The sequence below is a fragment of the Grampus griseus genome (assembly GCF_964374135.1).
Source record: "Grampus griseus genome assembly, chromosome: 12".
Taxonomy (NCBI): Eukaryota; Metazoa; Chordata; class Mammalia; order Artiodactyla; family Delphinidae; genus Grampus; species Grampus griseus.
Window position 1 is genome coordinate 15,704,339 of NC_139006.1, and position 21,734 is coordinate 15,726,072.

Below are 21,734 nucleotides of genomic sequence, written 5' to 3' on the forward strand. Positions count from 1 at the left end.
TAAATTAAGTTTTATTCACCCATTCATTTGTGTATTGGCCATGGCTGTGTTCACTCTGTAACAGCGTTGTTGAGTACAATAAGTCCCGTACAAATGAACGAGTTCCATTCCGAGAGTGAGTTCATTAAGTGCAATAGAAGTTAGCCTAGGTACCCAACTAACACAATCGGCTATATAGTACTGTACTGTAATAGGTTTATAATACTTTTCACACAAATAATACATAAAAAAACCCACAATAGAGAAAACATTTTTAATCTTACAGTACAGTGCCTTGAAAAGTACAGTAGTACAGTGCAACAGCTGGCATACAGAGGCTGGCATCGAGGGAACAGGCAAGAAAAGTTACTGACTGGAGGAGGGAGAGGAGGTGGGAGACGGTAGAGCTGAAGGATTGCCAGCAATAGGAGACACAGGGCAAGCTGCTATTTCACTCATGCCTGATGTTGATGGCACAGGTTCTGGTTCCTTGCTGGATTCAATTCTATCTACCCTCCTGAGAAAACGATCCAGTGATGTCTAGCTCCTTTTTTTCTCGTCATAGGTGACATGGTAGCACTGGATTGCACTTTGGCTGCTGTAACCTTCGTGTACCGTTCTACATTCGGTTCCTATGCCTCAAAAACTAACAGTGCCTCCTCAGATAAAGAAAATTCCCTTGCCATTTCCTGCGTCATGAATCTCTTCGGTTCTTCATTTACTTCTTCTTCCTCTTGTCTCTCTTCGTCCTTTCTCTGGGCCTCCAATTCCTGGCGCCTCTTAGCAGTACCAGCTACATTACTGCTGCTTTTACGTTTGCTTCTAGACGTCCTGGGCTTGAAATAAAGATACCGTACTACTGTACTCCATACAGTACTGTACAGTACACAGAAACACAGCCACTTGTAGAGGATGCACACACGTGACAATGTACACCAGACACGTGAACTAACTTACATGACTGGACACACAAACTCACGTTCGCATCTTTGAAAGTTCACAACTTGAAGGTTGGTATGTAGGGGGCTTACTGTAGTTGAAATACACACAGTATAGCCTGCAAAACCTTAAATATTTACTATTTGGCTTTTATCAAAGAAAAATTTGGAGATCCGTGCTCTAGCCAAACACATTAGGGAAAGAGAAAAGACACAAATTATCAACAAACGAAATTAAAGAGGTGACATCACTACAAACTTTACAGATATTTTTTAAATAATAAGGGAGGGAATATTATGAATACCTTATGTTAATAAGTTAAACAACTTACTGAAATGGACAAATTCCTTGAAAGACACAAACCATCAAAGTTCACGGAAGAGGAAATAAATAGGGAATTCCCTGGCGGTCCAGTGGTTGGGACCTGGCGATTTCACTGCCATGAGCCTGGGTTCCATCCCCTTTTTTGAACCTACACCCCCTGCAGTGGAAGCATGGAGTCTTAATCCCTGGACCACCAGGGAAGTCCCCCTTTTTCTTTATCTCAGTATAATTCAGAGTCCCGGCTGTCATGAATTAGCTGCATAGCCTACGCAAGTCACTCCTTTCCACATATGAAATTGGGGCAATTCTTCCTACCTTTCCCACCCCCACTAGGTTGTTGAGAGAAAAACAAATGAGCTCAAAATGAGCTAAGGTACTAGATGGTCCAGGGCAAAGTATGAGGTGCTGAGGGGTAATGAATAATGCTGCTAAGGTTCAACAACTCTCAGGACTGAGGCTTCTGAGGAATCTGCCTTTCTCTCTTCAGTTGGAGGCAGCCCCCAGCCCACCCCAAATCATCCCCAGAGCTGCAGCCACCTGTCAGTTTCCTCCAACTCCAGTAAAAGAGAAAACTATACCTTGAATGTCTGGCACTCTGAGAAGGATGATGCTGGATCTGCTGGGGTTCCAAGAAGCACAGAGAAAACCTAGCCCTGCTCACCTTCCCCCATTCTTCAGAGCTGACTCCAGTCCACTCTGGTCTCCCTAAAGTCTCCAAAGAGCACACAGGAGAAGGAACCACAAGACTCAGCTGAACTCCAAGTACAAACTTTATTTCTATCACAAGGATGTTAATAATTATAATAATAATAATAACAGTAAAATAAAAAGAGGGGGAGGGGGCTCTGATTCTTGGTTTTCAGAGCAAGCCATGAGCTTAGGCCTCACTCCTGATTAGCGCAGAGCCCAGCATGGCCCTGGAGGGGACAGAGAGCCCCCAGCCTTTCCCATCAGAAGGCAGTGAAGGCAAAGGAGCCATGCTCCCCATCAGAAACAGAAGGCAGTGATGCCAAATGCCAAAGAAGCAGATTAAAACAAAGCCTGTACATAGTCCGCTCACCTGTGGCTCAACTCATCTCCAAACCTCGTTCCTAACACATATTGCAACTGGCCTGAACACTTTACCAAAGCTCCTCCACGCACACCAGAGGCCCAAATTCTAGAGTGAGGATGGGCAGTACACAGGAGAGGATATCCAAAAGTTCCCCAATTTAGGCCACCACATGAAGAGCATCACCTCACTGGTGGGGACCAGGTTTCTAGAACCCTCCCTCTTTTCACCAGGACCACACAGCACCATGAAGCAGTGGTGACAGCATGTCAAAAGATGAAGCCCTGGTGGGCCAAGAGGCCGTAACTTATGCTGCCAAAAGGCAGCAGCTAAAGCTGAAACATTCTCAACAGCCTCCCTGCTAACCCTCCCTCAAACCCCCAAACTCCCACAGCACAATCTCAAAAGACACAAAATGGCCATAGCCTAGAAAAAGTTACATCTGTCAGATGGCCCCTACCCACAGAACCCAAGGGGCGGGGCTGCACCACGGCAACTTGTGCAGGAAAGATGGAACCGATGCGAAAGTTCCCTGCAGACACTGTTACTCCTCCTCCTCTTCCTCCTCTGCATCCCCAGCTCCCTGCTGCTTGGAGGGTTTTGCCTGTTGAACAATAGAACACAGACGAAGTTTACGTAGAAAGTAAGAAAGCAGCACTCCTCCTGAAGAGCGCCAGAAATGTCAGGCTTCTATGGAAACCTCCTCATCAAAAGCACAAGAACAGTCCTCAGCCACAACCGGCCTGTTGCCCAGCTGCTTCTGACTTCAAGAACCATACCAGCCCACCCACTTCTGAGTCCTCAATGAGCATTCTGGGCTGGATCCCGCTCACCTTTGCAGTTCTGCTGCGGTAGCTGGCGGTCGTGGGGGTGACCCGGGGGTTCCTGCCACCTTCACTCCTGCCACTGAAAGAGAAGGATTGGAAACTAGTTCCCGAGATGCCCCAAGCAAAAGTCAGAAAACTCAGAACAGAACAGCTGGAACCAGACAAAAGCAGCTCTCCAGTAGCAGATAAAACTAATGAATAAAAAACCACACAGGGGTTTCCCTGGTGGCACAGTGGTTGAGAGTCCGCCTGCCGATGCGGGGGACACGGGTTCGTGCCCTGGTCCGGGAAGATCCCACATGCCGCGGAGCGGCTGGGCCTGTGAGCCGTGGCCTGCGCGTCCGGAGTCTGTGCTCCGCAACGGGAGAGGCCACAGCAGTGAGAGGCCCGCGTACCGCAAAAAAAAAAAAAAAAAAAACACACACAGAGCAAAGAAACATTTTGAATCAGGCCACGATACAAGCGAAGTCCACACTTCCACGTTCTCCTGAGCCACCCACAAGCTCCACTCCCAGGCCACTGATTCTCACCTTGCTCCGCATCTCCCTGAAGGCCCACGGGGGAAAGAGGGCACAAGGTTTTCTGGGTAGAGACTTCGAGCGGAGTGAACCACTGGAACGTGCCCAGGAGCCAGGGCCCCATTATGGCTGTTTCGATTGTGCCCCTGGATGCCCTGGCTGTCTAAGTTGTTGAGCTTCAGAGCGCGAGGAGGGCTGGGCTGGCACCCAGGTCTGGGGCCTGATGTGGATGTTGTCAGGCGGTTAGAAGTAGCCGTCATATTGTTAGTGGGTCTGCTGGCAGGGAGAGGATAGGTGGGCCCTTTGGCCATTTCCTGCTTGATATCATCCATGTAACCAGAAGACAGGTCTCCTGAGAAGAGAAAAGAGCACCAGCTTTAGGGAAAAGGCTGCTCTTGCTATTAGTGCTGGATTTGGAGCAGGAACAAAAGATGCTGGGTAAAAGATGACTGCCTCATCCCTAAAGGATGCTGAAACCCATGTCTCCAGGACAGGGTTGGAAACATTAATCCACACTGTACACTTACCGCCTAAGTCCTCACTAACTAGTCAACAATGGTGCACAAGCAAACTTTGAAGAATCATTTCTAATTGGCTTTGGCCTTCTAATGGCAACGGGGTTTCAAAAGCAATTTTACTTGCCTAGTTGTGAGACTATTACATAATAAGAATACTGATAATAAGTTTGATTATCCTACTCTAGTTGAGCATATTTCAACTAGAAGCAGGGGCCCAGGGCAGCCACAGTAAGGCTGAAAATTATCTTCCAATCATCCGCTAAATGTACTGACAGGGACCAGCGGCTGAATAAGCACTGACTGATATGCATAGCTCATGGCTGTCCCCAAAGCCATTACCCTATAAAGCTACACACCCGAGACACCTGAGTCTAACACAGGACCACAGGTAGCCGCCCCAAGGGAGTCCCCAGTGAGCTCGTACTATGCTTGCTAATTTGGGATGAAGGTAAAACCCATTTTAGAGTAGCAGATGAGAAGTGGAAAGCAGGCCCAAGGCAGCAGCAGACCTGCAGCCTTGGCTCATCCCTGGCTAATACCCTGGTGTCTGACACGCCTCTTGGGTAGCTCTGGTGAAGTCTGTCGAGGCTGGAGATCCTGACTAGGAATCCCCTCCGACATGCGGTTGTTTGCTGTAGCTGGGCGTTGGTCACACTGGTCCTAACAAGAAAAACCAGAATTAGTACCTCTGGACTGAGTCATTCCTCAGAGAGGGAGTAGCGGGAGGAAAGGAAGGAACAGCAGGTTGGGTGAACACACCTTATGGGGAGGCTGGCGGGGGGGGGGGTGTCGATGGGACAGGATGACTTTGACAACCACTGAGAGGAAGGGCCTGGGACTAAGAGGAAGCACACCTGGAACAGAGCAATCATTCCAACTAGCACTGACAGAAGCACTCTCTGATTTGTTCAGGGATGAAAGAAGGGCTGGTCCTAGGAGCCCAGAAAAGCATGTCTACATTTTGACCACAGAGTATTTGCACCACTGCTTATTTTGTAGTCTCCTGAGGAGACAACAAGCAGTGACTTATCTACTGCTTGATCCAAAGGCAAAAGTCTTTATTACAGAAATGCAATGTGTGGTGTTCTAGCAACAGCTAGCTATAGGGCATTGATTACAGAAATGCCCCTGAAATACCTTCAGTGTTAGCTCCCACGACAAACAAGATGGGGCAGAAAACGTATCTTCCATTAAGATGCTGGCATCCTAGACTGCAAAAGCTGAAAAAGGACTTCAGATTATCTAGTTTAACTCCTTCATTTACAGATGTCCCCAGTGAGGGAATGGGACCTATCTTAGACCAACCATATGGCAAAGCTAGAATTAGATCCCAGTCTCCTGGAATGCAAGACGCAAGTGCCACCCCAACAGGGAAGAACCCACCTGGTCAAAAGTAGAAATTGTCGATGACCTCAGGGAAATGCTTTTCTAAACCCTCTGGCAAGTCCTCCATGCCTGCTTAAATGGAGTCCTGGCTCCTTGGGCCACAGCTAGTGACGGGATGGTTTCCACTGCCAGAAGGCAGAGAAAGTCCAAAGGCCTGAGGTACTTTATACCTCAGACAGCTCACAAAACAGGACATGGCCAGTAGCCAGATCAGGTATGCACACAACTTAAAGGCCAAAGAGGCATTCTTGGCTCTAAAAGCCTCAGGTTCGCTCAGAGGATCAACAGGATGGAAGAAGTGGACAGGTCCTCCAAGTGTTCTTACCTGGTGATGGAATAGCACCTCCTCTTCCAGCTGGACCCCACAGAATTCACAGGGGATGATGATGCTGTCCTCCACAGAAGGTGAACTGCTCAGGCCCATCAAAGAGTCTAACTGGTTACTTGCAGCCTGCTGCATCAACTTCTGGAAGATGACATCAGGGTCCTCCACCCCTTTGGGAGAAGCATTGCCCACACTGATCGGAGGTAAGGCACATGAAGGGTTACAACTCGTCTGTCTCAAAAAACATAGGTTAAAAAAAAAAAAAGCAGAGGTTAAGGAACAAACTAAATTCTGAAAATATTTTCCATAAGTCACAAAATCTTAACAATGTTTAATATTGGGGAGAGGGACTAAGAAGGGTCAGAGGAACACAGATGGAACACTCACTTTGCTTTTATTTTAAACATTTCTGTACTGTTTTAATTTTTTTTTTACTGTGTTAATGTGATTATTCTTTTTAAATTAATTTGAAAAGATTCAAGATTCTTCCCACAGTCATACAGTAAGAGAGGCCCAAATATTCTTTGTTATCCCTATTAATGGATTTTCTCATGCTACTCCCAAACCAAATACTAGATGTATTCAGATGCTGTATTGTTCCACTTACGGGGGGAATGCATGTTCCACCCAGAGCACAGGGACTACTTAACAGCTATGGAAGTGCCAGACTAGGCCAAACCAAATCAGAGAGTAAGTGTTGAGGGGAAAAGTGGCTCCCTCCATCAGTGGAGCCACTCTTCAAACACAAAGGCTACTCTCTAATCATTCCTAAATAGCACAAGAACCTTCAATCATTCAAAATACCTGACACCTTTCATATACCAGGCGTTAAGAGATTCCAGAAACTAAGAAAACCCAGAACCTGTTCTCAAGGAACTCAGCCGAGTGGTGCAGACCAACAGGGGATCAGCAAGACAACACCACAGGGTGAGGGTAACAGGCTAAGAGAGCTGTGGGCACAGGACTTGCGGGGAGCATGCAGGTGGGACCTCTGGCCTAGCCTTCAGAGCATTCCACAGGATGGTTTCCTGAAAGTCATGTCTGAACTGAGTCTATGAGTGAGGGGTGTGTTAAGGAAGCGGGGTAGCTGGCAGAAAAGTAAAGTGCAAAACAGATTCCTGACCCTCCCGGGAACTGCAAGGACTTCAGTATGGCTCCAATAAATCAAATGTACCATGAGATGAGACCAGATTACAAGATGGTCAGTAGAGATGTACACTATCACCACAGAACGGAGTCAGCAACTGGGCCTGCTGGTGTAAATGTTACTTTGCCCAAGAGGGAATGAGGCTGAGTTCTCATGCCCACATGTCAGTCACCCCAGGGTTAAAAACACAGTTGCTACTCCTATCACAGGAGTTGTATTAAAATAGTTTGCTCAAGATCTCGTGTGGCCTGCAACACCAATAGGGCCTGCACATATTCCTCCCTAAAGCTTAAAGCCCTCAGGTAATTCACAACACACCTGATGGTCAATCAGCAGTTCCTCTGGGTAGAGCTCCTCACAAAATTCACAAGGCAACATGGTCTCATCAGCTGCACCTAGGTATCAGGCCACACAGTCAGACTCGAACAAAAACAAACCTGATTCTACCTTTTATCCCCCCTGGGGGGGTTTGATAGGAAAGTCTGATTTCCTTTGCAATTTCTTGGACATAGCAATTTGTGGGGCTGAAAATCCTTGAAGGGAAACTATTTAAGAGACAAACCCTAAGCAAAAAACCTGCACTACAGAAAGAGATTTACTTGTCACCATTTCCTGAGAAGCAGTAAAGTAGTAGTTTACCCACTACTCCAATTAAGAAAGAAATTTAAATGTGTCATAACCCTAGTCAGTAATCTAAAAACCTTCTGTGCATTATTTCAATCCTCAGGAAAAATGTTATGAAGTAGATCCACATGACCCTCATTTTACAGATGAAGAAACTGAGGCTTGGATATTACTGGAAGACAAATATCCTGAGAAGAAAAACCCTCCCAGTACAAAATATAAACAAAAGATGCTGAATAAAAGTAACTTAAATGAGAAAATACTGGGTTGGCCAAAAAGGTCGTTCAGGTTTTTCTGTAAGATGTTACAAAAACCCAAAAGAACGTTTTGGCCAACCCCAATAAATAAGAGTAATTTTAATCCCAGGCATCCCAAAACACAACAGCCTCAGTCAGACTGTTGAACAAGGGAGGGTGAACGATGCGAGGAGGTAAGGAAACTTGCCTAACTAAGCTTTGGCTCTACATAGAAGAGAGAAAAATCTCTACTAAGGAACAGTAACCAGAGTTTGGCCTTTACGTGGGTTTGAGTAGAGAATCTACATTTATGTTTTTACATAAATTCACATTTATGGTTTTAAGAAGCCCAGGCCAAAACTTCAATTTAAAATTATTCCAGTCAGTAGCATCCCCAGGAGCCTGCTAGAAGCATATATAAATACCCTCAGAGGAACACACCAGAAAACTTAATGTTAAAACACACGCACGCACGCACGCAAGCACACAGAGGGAAGCAGCAAGCCACCGTTGAGAGTCAGTAGAAACAGCAAATAGCAAAAAATAAACTTTAGGTATATTTTCAGACACAATAGAAAAACAAGTATTTTTAACATGTTTAAAGATATGACAGGGACTTCCCTGGTAGTCCAGTGGTTAAGACTCTGCGCTCCCAATGCAGGGGCCTGGGTTCAATCCCTGGTCAGGGAACTAGATCCCACATGCTGCAACTAAAGATCCCACGTGCCACAACTAAGACACAACTGGGCAGCATGCATGCATGCATGCAAGAATGAATGAATAAATAAGTAAATAAGTAAATGAATGAATGAATAAGTAAATAAATAAAAGTTGGGAAAAGCAAATGAACAAAATTTTAAAAAATTCTATCTCATGAAAAACTTTCAATTTTATATAAATTGTTTAGTGTAAGACTTTAAAAAACTGTAGAGACAGAGGCTAGTGTAAACAAACATACCCCTTATGTCATTCAGAGCACCGGGACCTTCATGGGACTGGTCTGCCTCACATATGACCCTCCAGAAGTCCTGCTCTGCCAAGTTGGGGGCCTGGCCTTCATTTTGCAGACTTAGGGCCAACATGAAATCCAAGTTTGCACTGTCTTCACCACCCTCTTTGAGGGTCTGTCGGCTTCTATTCCTTTCCTGCCTTTCTTGTTCTTCCACTGGGGAAGAAAAAAAAAAGCCAGTATTCAAGAAACGTTAAAGATGGTGCCATCCCTTAGTTCAAGTCCGTGCCTAGCAAATATTCAAGGTTTATAGGAATCTGTGCAGGAACAAAAGAGGCCCAGCCCTTCAGTGCTCATGGGACTCCAAATGTTAAGTCTGCCATGATAAAAGCTTCCATTATTATTCTAACTTTTATTAATAAACAATATTAATGAGCTATAACTAAGAGATAGGCACTGTGCTAGGCATTTTATATGTATTTTCTGCATTATAGCAGGATGGCTTAAAGCATGGGGTCAGATTGCCTGAATTCAAATCCCAGCTCTACCACTGACCCACCCTCATAAAACTGTTGTGAGAACTAAATGAGTTAATACATCTAAAGCACTTTGTAAATGCCTTTAAGCACATAGGGTATACTCAGTGTCAGCTATTAACAGCATTGTCATCCATCAACCCTAACTGTCATCCAACAAAAATCCAATAGCAAAGAGGTTCTGTTATTCCAATCTATAGGAAAGTTAAGTATTCTTCCTTATGTTACCCAGCTACAATCAGGTTTCTATAATTAAGATCTATTTGGCTCCAAAGCCCTGTTCCTACCAGCCCTAAGATCTGATACCATTCCAGTTTTCTAATCCCAAACACAACTCACATAGATTATTCTGAATTGGAAACTGGGCTGTCATGCTCCTTTGGTTGGTGGTTCTACTTTGGAAAAGTTCTGATTCAAAGGCTCTCAGGGGCCTTCGAGGGAGCCTCATGGGTGGGTCCAGAGCCTCAATTTGTCTGAGTTGGGATGCAATCCAGATACCATCTTGACCCCAAGAATCATCATATGCATTAGGCGGCATGGCAACCTCATCTCTCTTTTCCTCCACATCTCTCCCACAAACTTCAGGGTGAGTCTTCAGATCTTTCACCAGGACATTGCGCCCACAGTTGCCACATAACTCTGTCCGGGCACCACAGTAATCTTCATGGTCTTTCAGTTTGAGAACAGAAAGTTCCAAATCACAGTGCTGGCAAAGGGCAAGTCGTAGAGGACACTCAGTCTCCTGCAAAACAGAATAATGAGGCAGATAATATGTGAATCTAAGAGAGGCCATGTTTTATAAAGTACAGGGCAAGGAAAGTAAAAAGTATTTACAAAAATATTCTCTTCCAACCCTAGCTTTGCCTGCCATGGTTTTCTATGTATTTAAGAGTCACCCCTTCCCTCTTTGTCCTGCCACCAAGTTCTACAAAGGAAAAGAAAGTCTTATAAGGAATCTACTCACTCAGCCACCCTACCATCATTTTGTGCACACATTACAAAGTAACCCAAAATCCGCCAGAGAAGCCCAGGAGCAAAGAGCAAAAGCACAGCAATTCATATATGCTTGTCAAAGCTCCCCCAGACCAATTTCCCCTTACTACTCCGATTTAAGTACCTGGCAATGAGGAAAAGGGATTGTCCTTTAGAAAGACACTGATTTTTCAAATCTGCACATTTGTATATAGCACTGGCTTTTTTTTTTTTAATTTATTTATTTTATTTTTGGCTGCGTTGGGTTTTTGTTGCTGTGCGTGGGCTTTCTCTAGCTGCGGCGACCGGGGGCCACTCCCTGTTGCGGTGTGCAGGCCTCTCATTGTGGTGGCTTCCCTTGTTGCGGAGCACGGGCTCTAGGCACTCAGGCTTCAGTAGTTACAGCACGTGGGCTCAGTTGTTGTGGCTCACGGGCTTTAGAGCGCAGGCTCAGTAGCTGTGGCGCACAGGCTTAGTTGCTCCATGGCATGTGGGATCTTCCCGGAACAGGGCCCGAACCCGTGTCCCCTGCATTGACAGGCGAATTCTTAACCACTGCGCCACCAGGGAAGCCCAGCACTGGCTTTAAATTGACCAAATAAGTCAAGAATCACCAATGAAGATGACCCCAAGAATGTGAATGTATTCAGCAGATGAAGGACAAAACTTTTATACTTAATTTGAAATCGCCACTAAAGCACTAAATAATTAATATTCCTTTAAAAAGATAAGAAAGAATATGTTACTATGATATGGACATTCCAAAACTTGGGAACTTAAACTCAGAACTTTCATATAACATCACTTCTAAAGTTTAGACACTTTATAACCACTGTGTCAAAGAGCAAAACTTCTTTTCATACAAATTAAACCCAAGTTTTATTCTAAATGATACTTCAAACATTTTTCACATTTTGTATATGCATGGAATATCTCTTACAGAAAACATAAGAAACTGACAAAGAGTGCTTAGGAATAGGAGTGGAAGAGAGATAATTTTTATATATATGCTTTGTGGCTTTAAAATTATATACCATGTAGCTATAATATCAATTCAGAAAGATGTTTTTTTAAAGAAAAGTTTTATCAGATAAACGCCATTGATTTAAGTTACTCAAAAGCAAAAGAGAAAATAATTGCTGGCACACACCACATAATATAAAAGTACTTTGTTAACAACCCTAAAAATTGCTAGTAACTCACAAGAACAGCAAATAAAGTGTCAACATTTTTTTTTAAAGGAGAATTTTTTTTAACTCTTTAATCTGTGGTCTACAACTGTCATAGCCTGACTTGCAGGAATGTTAGGAAATACTTTGTACTTGTACGTTCATAATGATTGGTGTTATCACCATATGACTCCCAGAAATAGCTGGGAGAAAAAGGAGAAGAGGGGGACAATTGATTGGAGTTGTTTTATGCAGCAAGTAGATGTTAAGAGCCAAAGAAATACTTATTATTATTGTTAATATGACCTCAATCATAACCCCCCTTTTGCTGGTGAGGCCTAGTAAAACGTAAGTCAAATGCTTAGATAAAATAATGACAGTAAGAGTGCTAAATTATTTATGAGATGTTTATCTCTGAGCTGTGGGGTCATGAGTAGTTCTTTCTTTCTTTTTATATTTTCCAAGTTTTCTACACTGAATATGAATCACCTTTTAAAATTATAAATTAATAAGTTAATAGTCTTTTTAGATACATAGAATGAAATGCACAAATCATAAATGCATACCTTGATGAATTTTTACATACGTACACACACTCTTGCATGACCACCAACTAAATAGTTGTTGGGATTTTTAACTGGTGAATAGGCTCATTCAAAAAAAAAAGAAATACATATATATATGTATATACATATATATATATACACACACACATACTCATTCAACTACAGCCAATTTTATCTCAACTAGGGACCAAATTATATTCTCTCATCAAATGCTCTCTGAGAATTTCTTTGGGTGTAAACAGCATGTCATCCAAGTGATCAAGAAGTCAAAATGAAATTATAAGATGTAAGGCAGGCTGTATGCTAGAGGTCGTACCACACTGGCAATCCCAGGCTTGGTTTAGCACTCAAGTGAGCCTGCCAATAAACCCCAGGAGAAATGACTCGGTTCCAAAGGGAAAAAGGCTCTGAGGCTTGAGCATAAAGCACAGCAGCCATGCAGTCAAATCTGGCAGCAAACAAAGTCTCAAATAGGCTTTGAGAGGCAGTGTGCATGGAGCTGGTGGAGAACAAAGACTCAACAACACTGGCTTTCTGCTCTGCATGTGGCTCTGTAATCTCAATAGAACTGGCTCCATGGTAATTCACTGCCTTCATAGTGCAGGGCAACTAACCTCATGCTTCTTTAACTGCCTCTTCTCCAACTTCTTGTTACATTTGCAGGTCACCTAGGGTAAGAAGCAAAAATCAGTAAGTTATTTGTGACAACATGCTCACTTGTTATTACACAATAGCAAGTATAATCCATTTATTAACATCTAAGTACTTGGTGGTTCACCTGACAGTGTTCTGTAGCCATGTGAGTCTCCATGTCAGATTTGGGAAATGGTTCCTTGCAGATAGGACACATACCAATGTTCCTTTGACAGTGGATCTCATGGATGGTAAAGTTAAACACAGGAATTTCTTTTTTGCTATAGAAATAGATCAGAGAAAAAGGCAAGAATTACTGACATCTATGCCCAGAGGTATCACACGGAAATCTGTCCTGTCCAATCTTTAGTCTCCATTATTTCTCTTTAGTGAGTATCTAGTGTATAAGCTCTTACGACTGTTACTACCCCTGCTTTTCAAGAATTAACTCCTGAAGGTTTTGGGTCTTCTGTGCAACACTCTGCGTTATCAGTGCTATGCACTATCTCTAAAAGCTCAGCCTCACTTTCTAGATGTCAGAGCTTATCACAACTAACAGCATATAGTCAGATGCCAGGAAGAGCTAGCTGAGCTAGGCTTTTCCAAAACCATCCATGCCCCAAAGCACAATGATCCACTCCAGGATTATTTAAAAAACAGCCTACCATTTATTTTCAGTCTCAGATAGCTTTAATCTCAGTAGATTTTATTCCACTAAAAATCAAACCAAAAGGAGCAGATGCCAGCTTTGGGATCGTCAGTGGGGGAAGGGGAACTTGCCTCCTTTATGTCCAACATGTCTTTTCAAAGCAGGCTAGACGCTAATTGGGACCAAGCTCTGTGGCTGGGTTGATATAAACTTCACTGCAGAAATGTACAGAAATGTACTACATTGTACAGAAATGTACAGAAATGTACTACATTCACTGCAGAAATGTACAGAAATGTACTACATTCACTGCAGAAATTTACTACAGAAATGTACAGAAATGAAATCCTGAACCCCTCTCCCAGAGTACATATACACTCTAACTAGAGGCACGTAATATTCAAAGGCCTTCCTTTCACTCATTTGGTTATGACCGTGAGAAAGCTCCAACTTCACAGTCTAACTAAAGGATGCATTAAAAGAATGTGCCTATAAGTATGTCACCTAGAATAAATTTTCAGAAAATAAAATACTGAACAGGATAAATACAGATAGTTACACAACAAATCTTTAATAACCCATTTTGCCTCTGAAGCTGAATACTATAGAAACCTTCTCCCACGTTAAGTTGTAGATAGCTTATTTCTTTTATAGTTTTTATCTTCATAGTCTAAGAAACATTTCAAAGTAGGATGAATGATGTGCCTCCAGCGATAGTCATACTCCCAATCTCAAAGACCAAGACACCAAAAAATGCAAATTCATTTTTATCCAAAAGTAGAACTATCAAGGCAGCTCTCATACCAAAACTGGAAGGTGATACAGAATAACAATCAAGTGTGAGAAATGGGAAGAAAACTCCAATGGATAAAGAGGGAAATGACCAATGTTTCAATACATTTAACTTCCCCTATTTCTCCAAAATTCCCAGCTTTCTAAGGAAACCACTGGTTTTAAATTAACCCAGCCTAAGTTTTTCAAAACTGTGGAATATTAAAATATATAGTGGAAGTTATCATCTAACTCTATTAAACTAATAAATATTAAAATTAGTCCCACTATTAAAGATGTTATGAAACTAGTACTCTAAAATATTGCTAGTGGTAGTATAAAACCACTACTTTTCAACAGTCTACAGGACTTCCCTGGTGGCGCAGTGGTTAAGAATCCGCCTGCCATTGCAGGGGACATGGGTTTGAGCCCTGGTCCGGGAAGATCCCACATGCCGTGAAGCAACTAAGCCCGTGAGCCACAACTACTGAAGCCACCCACGCACTGCAACGAAGAGTAGCCCCCACTCCCGGCAACTAGAGAAAGCCCGCACGCAGCATCAAAGTCCCAACGCAGCTGAAAATAAATTAATCAATTAACTTAAAAATAATAATTAAAAATTTTTAAAATAAACTGTCTACAAATGCATCTCTAGGACCATAAAATTATATGCTTAAAGAGTATTTAAAGACCCTGTAATTATATGTTAAAGACCCAGTAATTCCACTCTTGGAATTATGAAGATTATCACTAGTGTCATAAAATGGTAAAAAACTGAAAACCATTAAAAATATCTAAACTCTAAGGGAACAGCTAGTTAAATATGGTACACCAACAAAATGCAAGAAGCAAAGCTGTATCCTGATTGCAAACCCTATGTGCACAAATGCCACAAAAAATTAAAGCCAGTAACTACTGCTTACAGTGCTGAGATTCTACATTCTTTTTCCATAATTTTGACAATAATTTTCTTTTAAAGTCAAGAAAATAAATGTCTACAGTTTTTATTTTACAGGGCTATTTTGACATAGAGCATTCTACATACATAATGCCACTAAAATTTTAGAATTAAAATATATTAAGGACCATAACATAAAGAAGCAAGAATCAAAAGCAGCTGTTAGGTAAGGTCACAGAGCATTTACTATTACACATTTTCACCTCTTGGGAAACCTTGAAAGAAAAAGATAAAAGCTATTTGCAACGATTACATGAAACAGTTGCCTGATGGTTTTGCTTTCTTTTTAAATTTAACTGCCAAGGTAGTTCCGCCAAATGTACTAACCAGACAAAATACCAATATACTTGCTACCTACTTACAGATAAAATCAAGACATTCTAAGTGAGATAAATGAGAACACAATTCCATTCTAGATAAAACTGCTAAAAGCCCCAAGGAAGGACTAGCCAAGTTAGAGATGAAATTCATTTTAGATAGAAATGAATGAAAGGCAAGCCAAGGCTTTCAGAAAAATCCCCAGTAGCCTTCCAAATGCTAAACACATTGAGCCACGCAAAAGTAAAAAGTCAAAGCCTTCTAACACTGAAGTTTCTGTTCCCTAGACGCAAACTCTCCTGCAAACTCTCCCATCAATCAGACAATACAGTAATAAAAGAGATAACATGCAAAAAACATCTTCAATCACAACAAACTATTCTTTTTACTGGCCCAGCAGGTTTAATCGCAGCTTATATTTTGATGAGTACCTTAACTTTTCTTAAGGAACAACAGGAATATGACTCTAGAGACAAAATTTTAAAACCTGGAATTTAAACAGGACTACTCAGACAGGAGGTTTGTGCTGGCTTAGTCAGCTTTCCATGCTAATCTGCTTTTTTTCTTTAAATAAATTGCTTTGGCTTTGAATAACCTTGTTTTCATTAGCTTTCCATTAACTTACCGCCCCCTGCTTTTTTTTTAAAACTCCCTTAGCATAGTTATTTATTTACTGTCCTAGGTTTGAAATTCCTTCAAATTGGAGTGGACCGATAAAATAAGAATATCTTAACTGATGTTAAAGCCAATTTGTCTGTTTTCTTATAAAATCACAATGTTTCCTTGTGAATATTTGTATCATTGATTATTACACTTTGCATCAGGAACAGTACACATAAAACCTAAACAGAGCTACAATAGTTTTAAAATGGCAAAAGTAATAGTAGCACAGGAGAAAAAATACCCTATAAGGCAAGACATCCTCACAGAAATACAATCTTAATTCTATGCAGGGAAAGAATATTGTGACCAGCAGTTGTTCTGATTATATGCTAATGCTGCCAAGAAGCTGAGCAGAAAGAAAAAGGCAGTAAAAAAATAAAATTTTTTATCTGGCTCAACCTTTCAACAATCTGGGTCAAACTATTTTCCTTATCAACATCTCTGAGAACAAATGCATGGACACCAAGAGGGGAAAGTGGGGGTGGGGGGGAAGAATTGGGATATTGGGATTGACATGTATACACCAATATGTATAAAATAGATAACTAATATTGAACATGGGAAAAAAATAAAGAAATGATTTAAAAAAAAGACAACCTACTGAATGGGAGAAAATAGTTGCAAATGTATGATATCATTTATATGTGGAATCTAACAAAATATGACCAACTAGTGTATATAACAAAAAAGCAGCAGACTCACAGACACAGAGGAAACTAGTGGTTATGAGTGGGGGGTGGGGAGGAACAATATAGGGGATGGGAAGCAGGAGGTACAAAGTATTGTAAGATGGGCTCAAGGATGTATTTTACAACACAGGGAATATAGGCAATATTTTGTATTAACTGTAAATGGAAAGTAACTTTAAAAATTGTAAAAAATAAAATAAACTTTTAATTAAAAAAAAGAAATAGATAATCTGAATAGGCCTATATCTATTAATGAAACTGAACCAATAATTAATAACCATTCAAAACAGAAAAAAAAAAATCTCTGGACTTCCCTGGTGGCGCAGTGGTTAAGAATCTGCCCGCCAATGCAGGGGACATGGGTTCGAGCCCTGGTCCAGGAAGATTCCACATGCCGCGGAACAACTAAGCCCATGTGCCACAACTACTGAGCCTGTGTGTTGCAACTACTGAAGCCCATGTGCCTAGAGCCCGTGCTCCGCAACGAGAAGCCACCGCAATGAGAAGACGGCGCACTGCAACAAAGAGTAGCCCCTGCTCGCCGCAACTAGAGAAAGCCTGCACACAGCAACAAAGGACCAACGCAGCCAAAATAAATAAATTTTAAAAATAAATTTATTTAAAAAAAATGAGGTCTGTGACTGACTTAAAAAAAAAAATCTCTCACCTTCTAACACAGTTTGGTAAGTTAAACATAGCACAGATAGTTCTGCTTTGCTTTTTTCTTTTGCTTTCAGTAAGGGAATTTGTATGTCATTGAAATACCAGGTTCTTGAGAAATCCCAACCAGGAATTACTAGCTGAACTCTTAAGTTTCGTTTCAGCAAGAAAGAGTTGCTCTTTCTTGTCACTCTTGTCGGTTAAAAACAACAAAATAAGAAAGTTTGACATTCAAGTCTGCATCCAGTCTTTCCACTAACAGTTTTGGAATCATGAAATGATAATGATTAAACTGGACTGCTGGAAGACTTTGACTAGACTTTCTTTTTTTTTTTAAAGCAGTGGAACATTCCTTCAGCAAAATCCTTTATAAAAACAGTTGAGCTGGGGCTTCCCTGGTGGCACAGTGGTTAAGAATCCGCCCGCCAATGTAAGGGTCACGGGTTCAAGCCCTGGCCCAGGAAGATCCTGTATATCACGGAGCAACTAAGCCCGTGCACCACAGTTACTGAGCCTGCGCTCTGGAGCCCGTGAGACACAACTACTAAGCCCACATGCCACAACTACTGAAGCCTGCGGCACCTAGAGTCCGTGCTCCACAACAAGAGAAGCCACTGCAATGAGAAGCCCACGCACCACAACAAAGAGTAGCACCCGCTCACCACAACTAGAGAAAGCCAGTGCGCAGCAAGGAAGACCCAGCGCAGCCAAGAATAAATAAATAAATTTATATATATATTAAAAAAAAAAAAAACAGTTGAGCTGCTCTGGTTGTACATGTAGAGCCAAGTTCACACTAAACCTTGCTCCCAATCAACCTCAAGACAGCCACTGTAGCCATTCAGGGAAATCCTTGCAACGTACTTTAAAAAACACTGCTCTAGGGCTTCCCCGGTGGCGCAGTAGTTGAGAGTCCGCCTGCTGATACAGGGGACACGGGTTCGTGCCCCAGTCCGGGAAGATCCCAAATGCCGTGGAGCAGCTGGGCCCATGAGCCATGGCTGCTGAGCCTGTGCATCCAGAGCCTGTGCTCCGCAACAGGAGAGGCCACAACAGTGAAAGGCCCGCGTACCGCAAAAAAAAAAAAAAAAAAAACACTGCTCTAGTCCGAACATTTCATTATATTTTAAGCATCTTTTAAAAAGCAGGAACTTTCCTGGTGATCCAGTGGCTAAGACTCCGCGCTCCCAATGCAGGGGGGGCCCGAGTTCAATCCCTGGTCAGGGAACTGGATCCCACGTGCCACAACTAAAGACCCTGCATGCAACAACTAAGACCCAGTGTAGCCAAATAAATAATTTTTTTAAAAAAAAAAGCAAAAAAAAGTTTAAAAGTACAATATTTTTCCAGGAAGACAAAAAATAAATTCCCTTACCTATAGGTCAGAAAAGTGAGGTTTCAAAGCAGTCAAGTGACTTGCCAAAAGTCATTAACTAATTAATGGTAGGAACCAGAGTGCTGAATCCCAGCTTCATCCCATCAGTCTAGTCACTACTCTATGCTACCTAACCAACCATGTTGTTGAATTTCTAGAACGGGCAATTTTATCCAAAATTGTTAAAAAAGCTTTAGTCCCACATATTTGCACAACGTATTATATGGCTCCAATTTTAACCTGCCAATAAATAACCCAACTCTTGAAAGAACTGTCCTCATTCCAAGAACATTTCTTAGATTCCTTACCAGTTGTCACACAGTCGAGTGTCCTGGCCATCCAGAAATTCAGCCATCTTTAGCTGTTCCTGAAAACAACAAAGGAAGAAGTATGATCTTTCAATTTCATTTCTGCTTTAAGAATGACATGCAAAACACAAAAACAAAACAAAAAAAAACAGTGCACAGAAAATGTCACCAAAACCAGTGCATTTCATTTAATACCCAACACACTAGGGTTTTACCTTTTGATTTTTTAATTTTCATTTTAAGATAATTTGACTTGCAAAAACAGCACAAAGACTTCCCACATACCTCTCACCCAGTACATCATAAATAACCATAGTAAAATGACCAAGTGCAGGAAACTAACACTAATACAATACTAATAACTAATCTACAATTAGTTAATTTCACAAATCATGCCATTAATGCCCTTTCTCTGGTTCAGGATGCAATCCAGAGTCACATATTGCATTTAGCTGTTATTTCTCCTTAATCTTCTTTGATCTGGGAAGTTTCTTCAATCTTTCTTTTTTTTGTTTGTTTTTTGGTCTGGAGGCATGCAGGATCTTAGTTCCCTGACCAGGGATCGAACCTGTGCCCCCTGTAGTGGAAGCACGGAGCCCTAACCACTGGACCACCAGGGAATTCCTTCAGTCTTTCATCTTGCATAACCTTGTTAAATGAGCTGGCTAGTTATTCTGTAGAATATACTTCAGCTTGGGTTCATTTGATGTTTTCTCATGATTAATACATTTTGGACAGAAATACCATAGAAGCGATGTTGTGCTCATCTCAGTGCATTATACCAGAAAGCACATGATGTTAACAGTCTTATTATTACGGATGATGCTAACTTTTATCATTTAGTTGAGATCGTGTCTGCCAGGTTTCACCACTGAAAATTTTTCCTTCTTTCTCAACAAGATGTCAATACAGAAAGCAAAGCCCTTGCAACTTTATACCTGTATTTACTTTAGATTATTCCAGCCCACTAAGGCAAGGTAAGAGCCTCGGACGAGGGAAGTGCCCGGTTATCTAGCAACAAGGGAGTTGGGGTGACGCGCAGGGCTCGGAGTCGGCCCCTCTGAGGGCCAATTCTGGTTCTGCCACTCAGCAGATGTGTGATTTAACCTCCCTGAGCCTCAGGTTCCTCACGCAGACAACTGACAATATTTTAAAGAGTCACTGGGAGGAGTAAATGAGCGAATGCATGGAAGCGCTTTGGTAGAATAAGTTTCCTTCAAACCTTAGAAGGCGCCCCTCTTAGGGGTCAGCCAGCACCCCCGGGATTTCCTGTGCCCAAGGCGGTGGAGACACCACCGCAGGGTCCACACCCAGGAGGAGGCGGTTTCCAACTGCCCCCTCCCAGGGGGCGTCCGAGATGGGGAGTGGAGAGGGCATCAGCTTCACAAATAATAGTTGCCACTTACTGTGTGTTCACTGATTGCTAAACGCTTTACACGGACAGTCTTTTAGTCCAGACCACAACACTACGAGGTGAAAGCCATCATCCCCATTTCAGAGACCGCGAAAGAGGAAGTCCAGGGAGACAGCCGTCGCACAGTTGTTCCGAGTGGTGACTCGAACACGGGCCCGTCGGCCTAAAGTCCGCACGAGGCCATCCGCGACCCCTGAGGCTGGCAGCTCGCGACTCGGGCCCAGCCCCGCCCGGGGCGCGGTGCCCACGGCGGCGCTCGGAACGACGGCCGCCTCCCAGCCCCCGCGGCCAAGGCCTGGAAGGGGCGGTGCCGCCAGGGGCTGTCGAGGCTACGGTTTCCAGAGAAGAAAGTACGGCCTCCCATACTGGCCAGGGGAGACGCCGCGGCGCGGGCATTTTTCTCCTTACGAGAAACCCCCGCGACCCCCGGGCCCAGAAGACCCTCGCCCACACACCCCGCCCTCGGGACGCCGGCCTCCTCCCGAACTGGAGGCCGCAGGAGGCTCCCCAGGGGCTGGCCACCGCTTCTCTCACCTGGGACGAGACGAAGGACGCCGAACCGACCAGCCAGCCAAGACACTGAGCCTCTTCAGTCGGCCCCCGCGCTGAACAACGGCCCCCGGAGCCGCCTCACCACTTCCGACCCTCTTGGAGGAGCGCGCCCATTGGCCAGGAGCGGCCCAGACTCTCTGCCCATTGGATAGCACCGTTGTCGCTCCCAGAGCCCCGCCTTCCACGCTCCGATTGGCTCCTCAGAGCTCCACGGGGGCGTGTCCCTGGAAGTCCCAACCCATACACATCTGGAAGGAGCGGCGGAGACCGAAGCTGTGAGCCCAGGTCTGCGCCCAGCAACTTCTCCTGACACAGGCTAACCATATTTGCATGAATAATTCTGTACACACATTACTAACATGCCTTATATATTAAGATAATTAATGGCATTTGTTCTCTTGTCATGAGCCATTAATACTTATTAGTCATTCTTGTTGCTATTATAATGCCCTCGTGCGAGACATCTGCAAGACTGCCCATATTTGAGCACTTTGCTTTTTGCAGTGGAAAAGTGAGTGCCTGACACGCAGGGCTGGGTTCTAGTTTCTCCACTTGCTGCCTGTATGGATTCTCTGAACTCCTCCCTCATGAATTAAAAAAAAAAAAAAATAGGATAGTTAAATATAGCAGAGAGCATATTATTTACAATGCAACAATTTAAAGTCATCATCTTTTTGC

General features: G+C 43.0%; 1 protein-coding gene across 1 annotated transcript; it reads right to left on the reverse strand.

Annotated features, from left to right (window-relative positions):
- Positions 1–1,994: 1,994 nt before the first annotated feature.
- TRAFD1 (TRAF-type zinc finger domain containing 1) lies at positions 1,995–21,096 on the reverse strand. The gene is made up of 12 exons (XM_082667238.1): positions 21,039–21,096; positions 19,091–19,149; positions 12,845–12,980; positions 12,681–12,734; positions 9,699–10,101; positions 8,833–9,039; positions 7,333–7,409; positions 5,868–6,098; positions 4,696–4,816; positions 3,651–3,990; positions 3,127–3,199; positions 1,995–2,897 (listed from the first exon to the last, which is right to left on the reverse strand). Exons 2-12 carry the CDS (start codon positions 19,135–19,137, stop codon positions 2,838–2,840), a joined length of 1,749 nt encoding a protein of 582 aa, XP_082523364.1. The 5' UTR covers positions 19,138–19,149; positions 21,039–21,096; the 3' UTR covers positions 1,995–2,837.
- Between the last annotated feature and the right edge of the window lie 638 nt (positions 21,097–21,734).

What these genes read in the sequence shown, in the direction of transcription:
- TRAFD1 (XM_082667238.1), bottom strand. Translation starts at nt 19,137, where the DNA reads ATGGCTGAATTTCTGGATGGCCAGGACACTCGACTGTGTGACAACTG. An exon ending in GGCAGTTAAAGAAGCATGAG is followed by an intron (nt 10,102 to 12,680) that starts GTTAGTTGCCCT and finishes TCTGTTTTGCAG; the next exon opens with GAGACTGAGTGTCCTCTACG. An exon ending in AGGTGCTATTCCATCACCAG is followed by an intron (nt 4,817 to 5,867) that starts GTAAGAACACTT and finishes TTTTCTTGTTAG; the next exon opens with GACCAGTGTGACCAACGCCC.